This window comes from Lepus europaeus, chromosome 17 (genome assembly GCF_033115175.1).
Source record: "Lepus europaeus isolate LE1 chromosome 17, mLepTim1.pri, whole genome shotgun sequence".
Classification (NCBI taxonomy): domain Eukaryota; kingdom Metazoa; phylum Chordata; class Mammalia; order Lagomorpha; family Leporidae; genus Lepus; species Lepus europaeus.
The window spans coordinates 70,887,473-70,902,296 of record NC_084843.1 but is presented as its reverse complement, the minus strand read 5'-3'; the positions used below and the strand labels follow the sequence as shown (position 1 = coordinate 70,902,296).

The 14,824-nt window shown below is 41.6% G+C and overlaps 1 protein-coding gene across 3 annotated transcripts in view; it reads right to left on the bottom strand.

Moving 5' to 3' along the window:
- Positions 1 to 14,824, bottom strand: part of NRG3 (neuregulin 3) — a 1,158,196-nt gene that overhangs the window by 32,617 nt on the left and 1,110,755 nt on the right. For all 3 annotated transcript variants that reach the window (XM_062214690.1, XM_062214691.1, XM_062214692.1), the window contains exons 5-6: positions 10,841 to 10,943; positions 3,519 to 3,645 (exon numbers count right to left, since the gene is read on the bottom strand). In XM_062214690.1, the coding sequence (XP_062070674.1) occupies positions 3,519 to 3,645; positions 10,841 to 10,943 (230 nt within the window). The remainder of the gene's footprint in view (positions 1 to 3,518; positions 3,646 to 10,840; positions 10,944 to 14,824) is intronic.

The following is a 14,824-nucleotide window of genomic DNA, read 5'->3' as shown; positions in this document are numbered from 1 at the left end:
GGACACTATGGATTTTTATGCAATGGCAATAAGTGTGTTTATGGAAATCATAAAACAGAAAATGCTATTGACCACATGCTAGATGGAAAAGGAAGGGTATAACTTTGTGTCCTAGCCCTATAAGATGCATGGGGACTGATACTCTTTGTTTGACCTAACATTGCTCATGCATTTATAAAACTTATTTATTTGAGAGGTACACATATAGATTGTTGTGTTGGGTGAGAGAGAAAGAGGGAGAGAGATCTCTTTCATTTGCTGGTTCACTGTTAACTTTATGCGACAGCTGGGACAGGGCAAGGTAGGGGCCAGGAGCTCAGTACTCCATCCAAGTCTCCCATGTTGATGGCAATGACCCACATACTTGGTTTGTCATGTTGCCTTTCCAGAGGTACATCAGCAAAAAGCTGGACTGGAAGCAGGACAGTCTGGACTTGAACCGGCACTCCAGTATGGAAAGCAGGCATCCAATACAGGATCTTAAACTGCTGCACCACAACACTCACCCTGACCTAACTTTAGATAGGTTACCTTGAGCCCTCATTTTCATGGACCTTTGACGTAAAACAAAACAAAACTATAGATCCTCGGCACAAGTGATTTCATTCACCTGCTTCCCCATACCTTAGCTAAAAGATTGAACAAACACTAATATTGTTCTGAATAGTTCAGGGCTGCATCCATAGCATGGCCTCACCCTTCCTTTAGGAGCACCTGCCTAAAAACAAAAATACAAGACTAGAGCCTAGGGAGATTACTGATGCCATGAACAGGAGTGTCAAATTGTTAAGTCAACAACAGGAGTCACTGTGTACTTACACCCCATGTGGGATCTGTACTTAATGTGTTGTCTAAGGTGAAGTGATGCTATAACTAGTACTGAAACAGTATTTTTATACTTTGTGTTTCTGTGTGGGTACAAACTGATGAGGTCTTTACTAATTATATACTGAATTGATCTTCTGTATATAAAGATAATTGGAAATGAAAAAAAACAACCTGGTGTTAAATTAGAAATGGCATAGAAAATTAATTAAATTTAAAAAAATATTATGTAGGATCTCTGTCTTTAATGTGTAGTACACTGTTATTTAATGCTATAACTAGTACTCCAACGGTAGTTTTTTCACTTTGTGTTGCTATATGGGGCAAACTGTTGAAATATTTACCTAATATATACTAAACTGATCTTCTGTATATAAAGAGAATTGAAAATGAATCTTGATGTGAATGGAAGGGGAGAGGGAGCGAGAAAGGGGAGGGTTGAGGGTGGGAGGGAAGTTATGGGAGGGGGGAAGCCATTGTAACACATAAGCTGTACTTTGGAAATTTATATTCATTAAATAAAAGTTAAAAAAAAAATACAAGACTATGAAAAGGACTGAAAGTTTGCTCCAGCCAGTACCTTAATATAGGCTCTAAAAATGGCCTGTAATTATGAATATGTGGTTCCTACCCCTCAGGGTGTCTTTCTCTAGGACCTGAGACCCCTACATTTGAAGTGTAGTCATATCTTTCAAGTTCTCTACAGGAGGACAGGCTCCTAACTTCCGTAACTGCCAGCTACTAGACACATGCCAGTCTAAAGGCATCTACTCTGACCATTTCCATAATTTTCACTTCTCTGACTCTGCTCGGGCCCCCTCACTACGGTCTCCCTCCCAACCCCTCATTCTTCCTTTAAAATGCTCAGTCACCCACCTCTGCACACACGGAAGCTCAGTTCAGCTCACAATGGACCCCCTTCTCAACTGCAATAGCGCATCCCTGATTAAAATCTGTCCTTATCGCTTTCACTGGAGTCCAGCTTTGTTTATCTTGGACAGGAGCGGTTGCTAAGGAATTCAAGTCCTCCATCATGGTGTTTGTAGCATAGTGGGATTATACTCATTAGAAATCATTAGCAAAAGCATTTTCTCTGTCTCTGAAAAGAACAATCTCTGCACATTTCAATGAATAAAAGTTTAACACAACTTTGCTGGGAAGCAATTCTGATTTATGAATTCCACATTAAACCATCTAAGTACATCTGTTATGTGCAGCATAATGCCGACTTTTTGGGTAATGATTTCTCAGAATCACAAATGATGTATAAATTCCCGGCAATTGAAGCATTTGGAAGGGTGTGAATGTGTCTTGGGTGATTGCCTATTATATCCAAATACTATGTTTATAGTGTGGTCTGTGTGCCTTCATTTTGTGCCTCGGAATCTGGAAGCATTATCTTATGTGGGGGCAAGAGGAATATTTCTGCCTGTATTAGCCAGGGTTCTTTGTCTTTAATTCAGTGTTCTGCAATATATCTCAGGAATGATTGAAACTACCTTACGTAACAATACAAAACTGCATATGTGAAATACATGAAATATGTTCCCTTTATCTAAATAAAGAAAAAAAAAAGCTACCTTACAAAGAATACAGGAAGGAAAGAATTTCCATTTAACTCCAAGTTCTGGTGTCCATATAAAGCCCGGAGTAAAATTACTGAATCTGAGACCTTGTCTGTCACCGCCCAGGTCTCAGCCTTGACTTCTCACACTGGAGCTTGACTCTTCTTGACTCTTCTCACATTGGAGTTGTCTGAACCCAATACCATGCACTCTTGGGATTCCATGGGTTTATTCTGTCCATGTTCTTGCCTTCCTCTCTTAGCCACTTGGCTTTCCGATGAACTTTTCAGGCCCTTCACAACCCAGTCCATGTCACAGCCTGCGGAGAGGCAGCCTGCAGCTCTCTCCCTTCCATTTTCAGCCTGCTCTTCTCCATCCCCTGCTGCATCTTCAACCAGCTGGGTGCACCCTTCTTTGGGTTCTTGTGGCATCTGCATTTCTTAATTATACTTAACTTGCCATAGGGCAGGGACTAGTATATCCTGGGCGCTAAGCACTATTTCTAAGGTTAATATTCAATATGCATTTCTGGGATTAACAGCTGAAGTTCTCATTACTACCAGAGATTAATTTATATATATATATATATTTTTTTTTTTGACAGGCAGAGTGGACAGTGAGATAGAGACAGAGAGAAAGGTCTTCCTTTTGCCGTTGGTTCACCCCTCAATGGCCGCTGCGGCTCTGCGCCGCGGCTGGCGCACCACGCTGATCCGAAGCCAGGAGCCAGGTGCTTCTCCTGGTCTCCCATGCGGATGCAGGGCCCAAGCACTTGGGCCATCCTCAACTGTACTCCCGGTACATAGCAGAGAGCTGGCCTGGAAGAGGAGCAACCGGGACAGAATCCGGCGCCCCGACCGGGACTAGAACCCGGTGTGCCAGCACCACAAGCGGAGGATTAGCCTATTGAGCCACGGCGCCGGCCCAGAGATTAATTTATATGAAAGATTGTAAACAAGAGCTGAGATTTAACCTTTCTCTCGTTCATCCTATACTTACATACACACACACACAGAGATAAGTAGGATGAGTCAAGCAAACATCTATACAGTACCTACAAATATACAGATCTGACCCTGGATGCCCTGGCTTCAGAGTGCCGAGGAGAGGACTGGACAGGAGACTTACGTTTTGCAGCTGCACGTGGTTCTTCATCAAGCTCTCTGACTTTGACATTGTGCTGGATGCTTTGAGACTGTAATTTTTACCATTTTGTGGCTCTTTCAGCTGCTCTTGGATTTGTTTAGCTTGTTTCCTACAGGCATAAAGGAATACATGTGTAAATATTTGCCTAAATTTATCCTATTTCTTGAAGTTCATTCATTCCCAACATCTATACGTGTCATTGTTAAAGTTAGATCAACTCAGTTAACAAACACTCATTCTCTCATTTTCAACCCCAACAAGAACACATCCAATTTAGAGAGACTCGGGTGTATTCCATTATCATCCAAGAATTCACACTCAATGATACTTCAAAAGTAGGCAGAACCATAAAGCACTGTCCTTGTCATCATGGATACAAGAGAGTCCTAGCCCTAAGTGCTCAGTTGTAAAGAATTGGAGATGCTATGGAGGATTGACGAGAGGTAAACTCTGAAGCTTGGGCCTAGCAACCCCAGATAATATATTTGCATATCTACACTTAGATTTGTACAATCCAAATATGTATATCTTATTTTCAAGGCTTGCTGAACTACAACATGTGAATATTTGGTCTGTTACTATTTAGAAACTGGTCATCTACTGTTACCAACAGCCCAAATAATTTCAAAAGATAGTTAATGTTTAAAGAGCTAGTAATAATATAATAATGAACCACATATCATTTCACGGGCTTTACATGTTTCAACTGATTTATTCTTCAGTCATTCTACGTGACTACCCATTCGGTAGATAAGAAACTAAGGCACAGAAAAGGTATATCATTGCCCACAGGCATACAGCCAGGCAGAGATAGAGACCAGCTTGCAACCCAGCCAATCAGGATGCAAACTCTACATTCTCAATCCACTCAGCGCTGACATGCCACTTGCACAGATTCCCATAGCTTCTAAATGGGAAGCCTGAGGTTGCTCTAGATTGTTGGACCCCACGTAAACAGCTCCTGCCCGTATGCCCGCAGTGACTGCTGCTGGGGTCATTCGGAGGCTACACCAAAAGGGTGAAACAATTCGTTGCTCTAGCAGCTGCTTGCAGGAGCTTCGCAGCCAACCTCTACCAGCACAAGACGTGGCACCCATAAAAATCTCTGTGGAATCATCTGCCCTGAAGCTTGCTCCCCTCCAAGTTCCCCATCAATGGTGTGTGTCTCTTACATTGGGCTTCCCCAGGCAGGCTGCACTATCAGAGCACTGCCTCTGCCATCACAGGACAACGATGACAATCCCAGCTCTGCCTTCACGAGTTTCGCTGCCCTAATGATTTCATAGACTTCTCTCAGCTTCAGTTTCCTTATCGCAGGTGCACATGCAAAGCTTCCATTTCTGTTCCTCTGCATTGTGTGCTCAGTCTTGCAGCTAAGTGCTGCAGAGGAAGGAACACTGAGCCAGGGGAGACTACTGACCCATGCATCTCTCCCCAGCAAACCCTCAGTGTTTCCTGCACACTACGGCAGCTCTGAATCTCCAGTGCCAGAATGATGTCTCTCTGTTCACTTAAATATTTATTTCATCTTTTCAGTTATGTGGGGAACTTTTTATCTCCAGCACGCTTAGTTGCTTTAATCCAGCTGTAATAATCTATCTAGACTCTAAGAGCTAATCCGTAGTCTATTGTTAAAAATAAGTCTATCAGATGAGCATTTTAAGAAAGCACATTGCAGCCGCAAAATCCGATCAGGGCTTCATTCAAAAAGTAAACAGGGAAATGGGGAGGCACTAGCCCAGTAAATCATCATGAAACAGTAAAGAGGGCCTGTAACAGAGAGAGGACTCAATTACTCTCCTATGAATTAAAATGGTAGAAACACTATCTTTTCAGTAATCCTCAAATTTGCGGTTTGGGAAATATAAAATTTTAAAGGAATTTTCCTAATAAAAACACCTGACTGCATTTCCTAAATCCCCTTTCAATTTGCCATCCTTTGCTTTCTTCTCCCTCAAGTCTTGACTCCATAATAGTCCAAGCTAAGTGGTCTTTCCCTCCTGGGCCTGTGTCTTCCTCTCCATAATCCTCCCCTCTCATGAGAATACACTTGTTGTCCATTTCCTGTTACCCTGAGCAAATGGGAACGGAGGAAAGGACCAGACTGTGGCTGCAACCCAGTTCCAGTGAGAGCATTTGCTCTGGGGAAGACAAGATACATGTGCTGTGGCTAGAACCCTTCTGCATCAACAGTTTCAGAACTAGAACGTTACAGCTCATCAAGATTTACATCTCTCTAGCATTGAAAAACATAAGGGAGGGCCAGCCCCGTGGCTTAACAGGCTAATCCTCCGCTTGCGGCGCCGGCACACCGGGTTCTAGTCCCGGTCGGGGCACCGGATTCTATCCCGGTTGCCCCTCTTCCAGGCCAGCTCTCTGCTATGGCCCGGGAAGGCAGTGGAGGATGGCCCAAGTGCTTGGGCCCTGCACCCGCATGGGAGACCAGGAGAAGCACCTGGCTCCTGGCTTTGGATCAGCGTGATGCGCTGGCCGCAGCGGCCATTGGAGGGTGAACCAACGGCAAAAAGGAAGACCTTTCTCTGTCTCTCTCTCTCTCACTATCCACTCTGCCTGTCAAAAAAAAAAAAAAAAAAAAAAAGAAAAAACATAAGGGAGGTGTGGAGCAAGCCTCTTAGTAGGTGGTATTTGTAGCGCTGCAGCTTGCGTTGTGGAGGAAGCCGACCTTGAGATGGAGGGAGCACCCGGGCCTTGTATTACAGGGCTCCTGCGTGCAACACCAGTGCAAAGGAAGGGAAGCAGTGAAGTAGGGGTGAAGGGAGGAGAGGCTGGGCTGCGAGTCATTTCAAAGAGGCCTCAGCAAATCCCCCTGGGGCTCTGAGGCTGGTGTGGTCTTAACCCCTCAGGCTCCACCAAAGGTCTAGGTCTTCAGAGCCTGGCCCTGACCTATTATTGGTGCTGGACAATCTCAGAACAGGACACGAGATGGAGAAAGGTGACTCTTTTCACAGCTGTCTACGGGCAATGCTGGGACGAAGATCTCCGTTGCCCAAGAGGCTCTCAGCAGTATGTCAGAACCTCCTTCATCTGCAGATGCTTCTCTGTGATCTAAAAAGCTCTGCAGAGGGTGGCAGCCTGCAGTCGGGCTAGGTTGGACCACAGCTCCATTCGACTGTTAGCACCATGTCTCTTTTCCCTCTCTCTTCTCTGATGTGATAATGACCCACCCTATATTCCGCCTCCTACAACATCTCCTCTCCAATTCTAGTGTTAGGGTTGATCATGCCTTACATTTCCAATCAAAAACTCCTGTAGCCAGCCCAACTCTTCTAACCTTTATCAGTTGAAAGGAAAGAGAAAACCTAAGAAGAATTTATAGTTTCCATGTGAATTGTATCAGCCAGACACCATAAGTTCAATTGATACTTCTAGCCACATTTATAGGAGCATACTTTATTGGAGATGATAAGAAGAGGGTTTCTTTCTTTCTTTCTTTCTTTCTTTCTTTCTTTCTTTCTTTCTTTTTCTTTCTTTCTTTCTTTTTAATTTTTGACAGGCAGAGTGGATAGTGAGAGAGAGAGAGACAGAGAGAAAGGTCTTCCTTTTTGCCGTTGGTTCACCCTCCAATGGCCGCTGCGGCCGGCGCATCACGCTGATCCGATGGCAGGAGCCAGGTGCTTCTCCTGGTCTCCCATGCGGGTGCAGGGCCCAAGCACTTGGGCCATCCTCCACTGTACTCCTGGGCCATAGCAGAGAGCTGGCCTGGAAGAGGGGCAACTGGGACAGAATCCGGCGCCCCAACTGGAACTAGAACCTGGTGTGCCGGCGCAGCAAGGCAGAGGATTAGCCTGTTAAGCCACGGCGCTGGCCAAGAAGAGGGTTTCTTTCACTGAGCCTTTTAGAGTTGTTAGCTTCAATGAACTGTCAACAAATCCTTTAATTTCAAGAAAGTGCTTCTCATGTCTGCCTCATCATGCTGCCTACCTTCAAATTTTCACCAAACACACTATTTACTGTAATATTCCTTCTGGTGAGGTCATAACATGCCGGGGTGGGGGCAAAGAATGGAGAAAGGATAAAAGTGGTAGGATCTCCAAGATTACAGAATGCAGCACAGACGTGACTAAGATAATGACAGCTTTGCACAGACTCTGGGCAGAGCAGTGCATGCCAGCATCCTGAACAGTGGTTTAACTAAACCTGCTTGGACGTCAGTGAAAGAGACAGCTGAGAATACTGGATGACTAGAGGCTTGCAAATAGAAATACACACACACACACACACACTTTGTGTGCAAAGTTTGGGGGTGGGAAATAGAAATCCAGGAATTCACAAGAGAAACTTGTACCAGGGTGTTATAAAACTTTATATTGCTCTCAGCAATGTAGATATTGGGTGGTTGCTGAGAGATGCAGCAATCCTCTCAGGCAAAAATAGACAAGTAAATAGGTAGGTTGATAGATAAATAAAAGTGCCTGGAAAGTGAATTAAAAGGAAAATACATACTCTTAGTTCTCTGATGAGAAATATGACTCCACATGGAAAAGATTTTAAATTTTGTTATCATTTTTATTATTTCTACATTTTACAATTTTCAATAAATGTGCCCTGGATGGACAGGCAGCACACCCTGTCTGTGAATGCTTCTCCATCAGCTAGGTTCTCCATTGGTCTCCCATCCATTGTTTGTTTCCATTAAGCACCCTGACACCTCACTGAGGCTCCAGAGATGTTGCTCCCAGGGCCCCTTTGCTGTCCAGAGGGTGAGAGATTGCCAACCCTGAAGACGGAATTCTCTAGTTACTCAGCTGTTCTCTCTTCTTGTGATTCCTATAATTTGTCTTTCATTTAAATGTGGTATAACTACAAATACACTCTAAAAATAAGTGATTAACTGCTTCTTCATGGCAATTTGCTTATTGTCAAATACCCAATTTCTTTCTCATACACTGCTCTTTAGGGAGATCTTTCTCATCTCCATCTGGGTACACCAGTGCACACCCTTCCCCTTGTGGATACCAGTCTCCAAGCCCCTGAGTAGAAAATGGTGGATGTTCACAACAGTGAGACTTCCTAGAGAATTCACATTTTAAAAATGTGCTGTGCCCTTAACAACATTATCTCAATCAATCCTTCAAAGAATTCAATAGATAGATACTATTTCTGTTTCTAGCCTGCCAACAACAATAAAAAAAAAAAGAGGTGATGCTTAATGACATCTAAGAAGCAAGTGACAGCTTGAGGATTTGAATCCAAGTGTGGCTGCCTGGTGTAAGATCAGTACCACTGCCACACAAAGACAGGGCAATTCCTCACTCTGAGCCGGTTCACCACCCAGCAGGAAGACTCTGTGCAGAGCATGCAATTCAAACTGGAACTGCTGGGATTCCAAGATCCAATCTGCAATTGCCTTACTGTGTGGCTTTGACAAATTAATACTCTAAAATAAATTCCGACATTATCAGTAACAACACACAACCCTGAGTGTTGTGAGGATTGGGAGCTAGTCCATGATATGCCCAGCGTGCCTGGCAAAGAATAAGTGTTCAAACGTTGGAGAGTTACAACTTTGACAGCAAGATTTGCCTGGGAGATGTGACAGCTAATGTCATGTGGTACCCTGGAAGGGATTCTGGAATAAAAACAGAATTAGATAACATCTAAGTCAATCTGAAAGTGTGGACTTTAGTTACGAACACTGCATCAGTATTGTTCCACTAATTGTGACAAGGGCATCATACAAAACGTAAGGCACTAGTAACAGGGGAAACTGAGTTTGGGATACATGGGAACTCGGTACTATTTATGAAGTAATTTGGAAAATATAAAACTATTCTGAAATAGCTTATAGAAAAGTAATAGTCACTAATTCTGGATGCTTGCCTGAGGTTTGTTTTTTTTTTTTAAGTGGTAATCACAGCTCTCTTTAAAAATACTTCCACCACATGCAGACAGGTATCATAAACTATATCTGGAAATTAATCCATTTTTAGAAGAGCAAATGAGTAAACATATATAGATCTCATGAAAAGCAATTACATATTTTCTTGGGTTTCAGATAAGCTGTAGGAGCAAAATCTGTGCCAACTTCTTGAGGCTTAAAAAACCAAGAAGGTAATGTTCCTTTATTTGCATTTCTTATTTTAAGTGAGCATTACATCATTTTCATAAATAAAATACATCTGCCAGGGTTCATTTGAAAAACAAAAACAACAACACACATGCATAAGAGTAGGTAGGGTACTTCAAAAACTTTGTGGAAAATGGAACTAAAAGATGTTTATTTTGGTATAAAAAATTCTGAAATCCATGCGTAGTTTTTTTTTCATACTATACCTTTTCCATCAACTTTCTCATGACCCCTCACAAGTGGATATAAGTTTTTAATTTTATTTTATTAATCAAAAGTAAGCACCTTCATCTACAAAAGGTCTAGTTTTTTGACAAATGAACTTTAGGACATATTTGAGATGTGCATAGCAAGTGGTGAACCAATGTATAATTTTTAGGCATCTTTTTCACATTTCACTAAAAACTTTATGAGCAGTAGTTAAAAATGTATGAAAAGGCCGGCGCCGCGGCTCACTAGGCTAATCCTCCGCCTCGCGGCGCCGGCACACCGGGTTCTAGTCCCGGTCGGGGCACCGATCCTGTCCCGGTTGCCCCTCTTCCAGGCCAGCTCTCTGCTGTGGCCCGGGAGTGCAGTGGAGGATGGCCCAAGTGCTTGGGCCCTGCACCCCATGGGAGACCAGGAGAAGCACCTGGCTCCTGGCTTCAGATCAGAGCGGTGCGCCGGCCTCAGCGCGCCGGCCGCGGCGACCATTGGAGGGTGAACCAACGGCAAAAAGGAAGACCTTTCTCTCTCTCTCTCACTGTCCACTCTGCCTGTCAAAAATAAAAAAAATGTATGAAAAGAAAACTTTTTTTTTTTTTTTTTTCAGAAAAGCCTATCTATGGTTGACAGCATTTAACTTCACAGCAATGGTTCCATTGTTCAGAAGATCTAGTGCCTTAGTGAGAGGCACACACTGAATCCTTATTATTGGCAAGTAATTAAGCAGTACGAGGAACATGGAGTTCTGATCACTGAGAGGAGGGGTTACTATGTGTATCAAAGATAAACCACACACACATACACACATGCACACACACAAAATATGCATAGATAAGCATGCAATGCACATGTCTGGAAACACTCACCATGGTCTACAAAATATTCTGTCATTTTCACATGGTTTATGGACCTCTATGGATAGGATCCCTCTGCTCAGAGCAGACAGAAAATATAACGACAGAGTGCTTTCTCTAAGAAGTAACCTTTTAACACTTGAGAAAAATGGTCTTACTTGCTTTTGAAGTAGAATGCTGCACAGAACATGCCCACGATGACAATTCCAAAGATGATACATGAAATTGACAGCACCTGCCTTTGATAAACTTCTTCACTCTCTGTGAATTTGAAAAACAGAATTAGAATGGATTCTAGCAGGGTATAACAGCAACAGTCTCATCCTGGCACTTCAGCTGGTAGGAGACTTTCAAAGCCAACAGTATTTTTTTCCTGTCATGAATAGGAAAGAACATGAGGAGGTTATTATGATTCAATTTATTTGAAGAAGATAGGATAACTGGTTGTTATTTTCATATCTGCATGATTAAATCAAAACTCCCACCCAGATATAACAATTATGAATCTTACTGTCTTAAGACATTCCACTGCTCTAGGACATACCGGACAGATAAGATTTGAAATTGTGGTGGGGCCCAAATCAAAGAGCTGGAGAAACAAAGGCAAGCCTCGCAGGGTGATGGCTTACAATTCGCTTTCTGTGATGTCGATTCCCCTACGTTTGCAGATTCTGGTTTGGTCTTCCTACGCTGTGACTGATCTCATTCACAGAAAATACTCTCAACATGCATGTGAATACATTATTCAGCCACTCTGTGACTGCCTCAATGCCAATGACCCAGCACGCAGTACTCAGTCTCTGCTGTCAAGGTTGCATCTTGTAGATGCTCATCACAAAAGCGACTTTACTATGAAACCAAACATTTCAGTTCTCAGCCACTACCATTTGCAGTCCCTGCTCCTTTTCTAAATGTTGTATCCTGAATCAGTTCTTCCATCTCATCAAGAGCTGTCTTCATGCACCACAGGGCTTTCTCTTTATTAATTATCTTCATTTTAACTTCATCTCACACTTTATACAGCACAAAGACCACAATCTATGGTTAGAGTCACTCACATTCTTCCAAATACCCTAACTACCTTTCTCCTTACCTTTTATCTATTTGGATAGATAACCACTTAAGAATTCTAGGAACTGCCTCCTCCACATTTCTACCTTGAGCAGCTCAGAACTGGGAAAGAAGGTTTCCCAATTTGGCAGATGGACCTCAATAAAGGTAGACAACCATAGTCATTGCCAATGTCATCAATAGTCATTACCATCTTCTCAGCCCATCTCCCCATTTTCCTGATGTTCATCCTTAGCATCACCAGAGGAGTCAAACAGCTGACAGTCCAACCTTCTCTTCACGTTCAGATTTTCTATACACGTTATACGGAAAAAGAAGCCAGTATAGTGGAACTTCTCTATTTCTAAAACCAAAGACACAAAATGAACTGTATCTGTATCCATTCCTTCTCCCCCACCTCCCATTGAGCACTAGTTTGGAAACTTCAGTATGCATTGCAGTCAGTTTGAGGGCTGTTGAAGGATAGATGACACCTAGTTTCTCCTTGAAAGTCACTGATTTAGGAAGTCTGCAGTGAATACAAAGCATCTGCACATTCAGAAAGCTCGCAGGGGATGCTGATGCTGCTGATTTGGAAAACATTCTGGGAGACTATTGAGTAGATTAAGAAATCTCAGAACATTGATCATCTATATAAGAATCACCTACGGACATTGGGTTTTCTTGTTATTGGCAATTACAGTATCCATCTTGGGCTGCCTGAATCTAAATCTTTATTTAAATAAAATTTGCAAGTATTTCTCATGCACACTGAGTTAGAAAATCAGTCAATTAGACAAAGTGCAAGTGCTGGGTTTTTATCAAAGACCAATAATCCATTTAGTTTTCATTGTCTCCTATCATCACAGGATCCTCTTATCACTGAAAATTGAAGAGAAAAGAATACATTGAAATTCATTCCCCGATGCCGACGTTGTCTTGACACCAAAACCAGACAAAATTAATTATAAACTGTGTAGTGTGTCATGACTAACTGGAGTTTGCACAAGGAATGTAGTTGGTTTAATGTTTAAAAAATAATCAATGAGTTTCACCATATTAATAGTCCAAGACAAGAATAAGCCAATTAATTAGTAGAGTAGGGGTCAAAAAAAAAAGCATTTAACAAAAACTAACGCCCATTCCTGACTAAAACTCTAAAACACAATGTATAGATGAGCTTCCTGCTCCTTATAAAGAGTAGCTATTGAAAGGGGTTGCCATGGTGGGGCAGCAATCGGGGGGCTCTATCTGAGTGGCTGGACTGAGTCTCAGCGACTCTGCTTCTAATTCAGATTCTTGCTCTTGTGCATCCTGACTAGTGGCATGAGTACCTGGCTCCCTGAAACTCATGTGGGAGATCTGGATGGAGTTCAAGGTTTCTGCCTTCAGCCTGGACCAGCCCTGGCTGTTGAGTGCACTTGAAAGGTGAACAAGTGAACAAAAGAATGATCTCCCTTTCTCTCCCTTTCAAATAATTAAAAAAAAAAAAATTCTACCTAATAGTAAACGGCTGATTTTTTTTTTCTTAACATCAGGAATAAAGCAAGAATATCCACTCTGATAATCTCTATTACACAATGTGTTGGAGGTTTAGTCATCAAAGTCAGGAAAAAAGAAGGATTAAAAATCATTCAGTTTGGGAAAATAAGAGAAAAATTGCTTCAGTTTTTAAAGACATGATCATCTATGCAGGAAAGGTGACAGACTCTACAAAAAAAGCTAATACAACTTTTATGTAAGTTTAACTAGTTTCAAGAAAAAAAGTTGCAGACTAGAGGATACAAAATTGAATATATGTGCATTTTATAGTAATAAATAACTAGAAAGGGAAACAAAAATATCACTTACAATAGCATTAAAACATAAACTTCAATGAAATAAATTTGACAAAGGATATACAAATCTTTTATGCTGAAAATTTTGAGATATAACTGAGAGAATTTAATAATAAAATAATAAAATAAAGAGAGAGATGTATCATACTTATGGATTAGAAGACTCAATATTATTAGGCTGTCTATTCTCCTGAAGATGATAGATAAATTTAGTTCCAAACCTATTAAAATCTCAGGACATATTATATTTTTGTTTTTGTCATAGAAATTGACAAGCTGATTCGAAATATTATTTATATGGAAATACAAAAGATATAGAGTAGCCAAAGCTAATTTTCTTCAGCAAAGAAAATAAATTTGTAGGATTCATACTATTTTATTCCTAGGCTTATCATAAAGCTATAGTAATCAAAAAAAATTTGGTACTGATCTAATTATTGACAAGTAAATTATTAAAACAGGCAACAGAATCCAGAAATGTATGCAAACACATAGGGCTAACTGATGTTTGACAAGGATGCTAGTGTATTCTGTGCTGAAAGGAGCATTGCAACAGTGAGATTGCAACAATAGAGCAGCCATGTGCAGGAAGATGAACCTTACCTGGAACCTCATCATCTCTGCAAATATAAACTCAGGAGTGGACATTTGGTTGAGCAGTTAAAATACCTACATCTCTTATCAGGGTGCCTGGGTTCACTATCTGCCTCAGGTTCCTGATTTCAGTTTATTGCTAATGCAGATCCTGGGAGGCAGTGGATGTGGCTCAATAATTGAATTCCTGCCAGCTAGGAACCTTGGATTGAGGGCCCCATTACTGGTTTTATCCAAGTCCTGTCTGGACCTTTTTAGGCATCTGAGAACTTAATCAGTGGATGGGAGCTCTTTCTCTTTCACATAAATACAAATTATCTCTCTCTTTCTCCACACACATATATTTATAAATATCTATGTCTATCCCTACATAATCAAAAGAGGTAATGACTTTAATGTGAACATTCAAACTATAAATTAGCAGAAAAACCTTAATATCACAGTTTCACAAGGATTTTTCTTATGATGCTATCTGCTAACCATTTTTTAGTTTGTTACTTTTACTTTTAAAGATTTCTTTCTTTGAAATGCAGAGCAATGTTTGGTGGTAGAGTGTGTGTGTGTGTGTGTGAGAGAGAGAGAGAGAGAGAGAGAGAAGGAGATCACCCATCCATTGTCCCACTCCCTAAATGGCTGCAACAGCCAGCGCTGGACCAGACT